General features: G+C 38.0%; 1 protein-coding gene across 1 annotated transcript in view; it reads left to right on the plus strand.

Annotated features, from left to right (window-relative positions):
- LOC129950389 (uncharacterized) overlaps positions 1-4,693 on the plus strand; it is a 19,392-nt gene extending 14,699 nt beyond the window's left edge. The window contains exon 2 of the mRNA XM_056062332.1: positions 75-4,693. Coding sequence (XP_055918307.1) covers positions 75-4,693 — 4,619 coding nt within the window. The remainder of the gene's footprint in view (positions 1-74) is intronic.
- The last annotated feature ends 236 nt before the right edge of the window (positions 4,694-4,929 follow it).

Genomic DNA, 4,929 nt, shown 5'->3' on the forward strand with positions numbered 1-4,929 from the left:
CGTTAGCTCAAATTATCAGAAAGCACTAGATAGATTAAAGGCCCGCTTTGATAATAAGACTCTTTTATTTCAAGAGCACATAAATAGTTTGTTAGAATTTCCAAAACTTTCTAAAATATCTGCTTCATCTTTACGTCATTTGGAGGATAGTTTTAATACACATTTCACTGCAATGCTTGCAATAGGAAATTACAAAGACATAGCTTCCTCGATTTTGATCTCGTTAGCTATGGATAGAGTGGATGAAGAAACTCAATCGAAATGGCAGGATGAAATGGACTATAATAAGCTCCCAACGTGGGATGAATTTAATAAAGTTTTAGATCGTCGTTGTAAAAGCTTAGAAGCAAAAGAAGCTAGGATTCCAAAGCCAAGCACTTCTGCTAAGAGTCAGGCGAAATTCGATCATTCAAGTTCGCAAAATAGTGGAAAAAAGCAGTTTAGGAAATTTAAAGCTACAACGTTAGCCGCGGAGCGCATACAATGTGAATATTGTAAGTCCTTGCAACACTTTATTGATTCTTGTCCAGAATTTGATAGCTTGCCAGTGGGAAGGAGGTTCCTGGAAGTTAAAAAGCGTATCCTTTGTATAAATTGTCTGGGAAAGGATCATTCTGTGCGACATTGTACTAAGCCAAAGTGCAGCATTTGCTCGTTACCTCATAATAAGCTACTCCACAGATTTTCGGTCAATAATGCGAACGATAGCTCAGGCCAGGGCCAGTCTAGCTCGGCTTCATTAGTTGGCAGGTCATCTAATCAAACTATTCTAGCCACAGCTGTTGTCTTAATTAAAGATAGTTATGGTAATTTTCAACCTGCGCGTGTTTTGTTAGACTCGGCCTCGCAATTAAATTTCATAACTGAAAGTATGGTGCAAAGACTTAGACTATCAAAATCCAAGGCAGATATACAAATAAGTGGAATAGGGAACGGGGTCACAAATGTCCGATACACCACAAAATCGGTTTGTAGATCCAGGATTTCTGAGTTTGAGACTGAATTAGAGCTTCTTGTAATCAAAAACATTACTAATCATCAGCCTAGCAAATCATTTGAGGTAGAAAGTTGGAAAATACCAAAAAATATTGTACTAGCAGATCCAAACTTCAACGAAACTGCTAAAGTTGATATGCTGATAGGCGCAGACCATTTCTTTGACCTTTTATCGATTGGTCAGATCAAATTGGAAGAGAAGCTTACTCTTCAAAAGACCCTTTTTGGATGGGTCGTTTCGGGATCATATGATTCATCAGATGCATCAGCCAGGACAGTTTGCCTTGTAGGAGGGGAGCAGTTGTCGAAAGACGAATATCTCCACGAACGTGTTGAAAAGTTGTTTGAAATAGAAAACTATCCCATAACTTCTAAACTGCTTAACCCTGAAGAAGAAAAATGTGAAGAACATTTCAAAAATACAGTAGAGAAAAATGGGGAAGGCAGATATGTTGTGAGTTTTCCGTTTAAAGAAGATCCATCGGCATTAGGAGAATCCTTTGAAATAGCAAAAAAGAGATTTATGTCGTTGGAAAGGAGGCTTATGAAGAATATCGTTGTAAAAGAACAATACGTAGATTTTTTGAAAGAGTATGAGGATCTAGGACATATGTCGGAAGTTAGTGATGCTGAGACTAAAAATATGAAGTACTTTTGCCCCCATCAGTACGTGCTCAGACCGGAATCAACAACTACAAAACTTAGAGTAGTTTTTGATTGTAGTGCTAAAACTTCATCCGGTAAATCCTTAAACGATATTTTAATGAAAGGTCCGATAATGCAAGATGATCTTTACTCAATTATATTACGTTTTCGCTGTTACAAATACGCACTTACAGCTGACATCTCCAAAATGTACCGCCAAATAGTAGTGAATCCAAATGATCGTAAATACCAATGTATTCTTTGGAGATCTAATCAAACGGATCCGTTAAAGGTGTACCAGTTAAATACAGTGACCTATGGAACAACTTCGGCGCCTTATTTAGCTATCCGCTGTTTAAAGACATTGTCAGAAGAAGGTGCAAGTATGTTTCCATTAGGTTCAAAAGTTCTGAATGAGGATTTTTATATGGACGACCTAATCAGTGGGGGAGATTCGCCAGAAGAAATTTTTGGTATATATGAAGAAGTTAGAACCCTTTTACTTAGTGCAGGCTTTGAGCTTCGTAAGTGGTGGTCGAATGAAAAAACTTTGTTGGATGTCGTACCAGAAGTAGAACGAGAGAAACCACTTAGAATAAATGATGCAGACATTATTAAAACTTTAGGAATCAAATGGAATCCATCTTCAGACGAGCTCCAGTATGTGATTCCAGAAATTAAGTTAAACCAGAAAATAACAAAGCGCATTATTCTATCTGAATTGTCTACTCTATTTGACCCATTGGGGTTAGTTAACCCAGTTGTTGTGAAAGGTAAAATTCTGTTGCAAAGCTTGTGGGTAAAAAAGACTGATTGGGATGAATCAGTTCAAGCACGAATTTTTACTGAATGGGAAGCTTTTCGAAATCACTTGAAAGAGTTGGAATTGGTCAAAGTTCCGAGATATGTGTTAAGCTTGAGGTCAAGAAACACACAAATTCATGGATTCTCGGATGCATCTTTACGTGCATATGGCTGTTGTGTTTATTTAAGGTCTGTTGACGAAAATGGGGTAGTTTCTTGCAACTTGATAACGGCAAAATCCAGAGTAGCGCCTATAAAAACTCAAAGTTTGCCAAGATTAGAATTATGTGCAGCGGAATTGCTTGCTTCTATTATTTTAAAGATTCTTCCAAATTTCTCGCATATAGTTGACGATATTTACTTATGGACCGATTCCGAAATAGTGCTTTGTTGGTTGTCAGCACATCCTTCGAGTTGGGAAGTATTTATTGCGAATAGAGTATCAAAAATACAAACAAATTTGCCCCAAGCTACTTGGAAGCATGTAAACACAAAACAAAATCCTGCAGACATTGTATCTCGGGGTGCCTATGCAAGTGAGTTGAGGGACAGCATGTGGTTTTCGGGTCCAAAATTCCTTAAATTGTCACAAGATATGTGGCCTAAACAAAAAGATTTGTCAATGATAAGAAAAGATACTCCTGGAATGCGAAAATGTAATGTAGTTCTTTTGGCGAAAATTATAGATGATCACTTTGAGAATATGTACTTGCGTTTTAAAAGCATTGACAAAACATGTCAAATATTTGCGCTTATACTTCGCTGGATCATCGTAGTTCGCAAAAAGATGATAATTAAGAAAGAAGAGAAAGAACAAAAAGAAGAAAAAACAGTTTTTGAAGAATATGAACTTCGTTATAATTCACCTATCAGAGCTGATGAGATTGACAATGCGTTGCTCAGAATTCTTTGGAATATTCAACAAAAGAACTTCCATGAGGAAATTTATAAATTAAAAAAAGAAGACATAATTAGCCCTACGAGTCCCGTCAAAAATCTCAATCCTTTCCTCGACGGTGACTCATTTAAACTCCTTAGAGTGGGTGGGCGTCTGCAGAATGCGGACATACCTTATTCTGTAAAATATCCCATCCTTCTTCCTAAATCTAATCCTTTTGTCAAAAACCTTTTAACTTTTTTACATAATAAAAATTACCATGCAGGTCCCCAAGCTCTAGTTGGAATAGTGCGGCAGAGGTTCTGGGTGCTAGATGTACGCACACTTGCAAAGAAAGTCGTTAGTAGCTGTTGGACTTGTTTCAAATATAGACCAAAGATGTTGGGTCAAATTATGGGCAATCTGCCTACCGACAGAGTGCAGCCTGCAAGAGCATTTTTAAAGAGTGGTGTAGACTTTTGCGGTCCGTTCCAAACGACTTACAAGCTGCGAGGGCAAAGAACTTCAAAATCTTATGTAGCCGTCTTCGTCTGTTTCGTTGTGAAGGCGGTCCATCTGGAGGTTGTCTCAGATTTAACTACTGAAGGGTTTATTGCAGCACTTAAACGATTTGTAGCAAGGCGAGGTTTATGCAAGGATCTGTATTGCGATAATGGAACGAATTTTGTTGGGGCCCGTAACCAGTTAGAAGAGTTCAGGCGAAGTTTTCTTGACCAGAAAACGGAACAAAGAATAAGTCAATGGTGTGCCGCAGAGCGAATTCAGTTCCATCATATACCTCCAAAGACTCCACATTTTGGTGGGCTATGGGAGGCCGCCGTAAAGTCAGCCAAAAAACATCTCGTTCGCACCGTCGGGGAAACTTCCCTTACCTTTGAAGAACTGTCAACTGTTGTGGCTGATATAGAAGCTATATTGAATTCCCGTCCAATGTATGCGATGTCCAATGACCCGAGTGATGAAGAAGTCCTTACTCCTGGTCATTTTTTAATTGGTGGTCCATTAAATGCAATAGTCGAACCAGTGGTCACTGACTACAAGATGTCTGCGTTGAAGAGATGGCGACAGCTGACGTTGATAAAGCAGCATTTTTGGAATCGATGGTCGAAGGAATATCTGGTAGACTTACAAAGACGAGTAAAATGGTCTGTTTCATCTCAAAATGCCAAAATTAATAGCCTAGTTCTCGTTGGGGATGACAATGCACCTCCACAAAACTGGCTAATGGGACGAATAACAAATTTGATTCAATCTTCAGATGGGAAGGTTCGTGTTGTTGATATCAATACCAAAAAGGGCGTGATTCGAAGGTCAATTCATCGGATAGCACCGCTTCCACTAGATGATTGAAGATACCCTTTGGATACTTCAAGGCGGGCAGGATGTTTAAGCTGCGAACTCCGAATAATATGTTTATATTATAATTTATTTTACTATACACAATTTTATATCTTTGAAGTATTGTATGCATTTGTATTAGACTATAAGTAATGAAAATGAATCAAAAAAAATAATTAATCTTAATTAATACTAAATTGAACTAAATAGTCAACACTAAAACTTTGCTGAATGTCTCTCTTATATTT

The sequence above is a fragment of the Eupeodes corollae genome, chromosome 3, assembly GCF_945859685.1.
Source record: "Eupeodes corollae chromosome 3, idEupCoro1.1, whole genome shotgun sequence".
Lineage (NCBI taxonomy): Eukaryota > Metazoa > Arthropoda > Insecta > Diptera > Syrphidae > Eupeodes > Eupeodes corollae.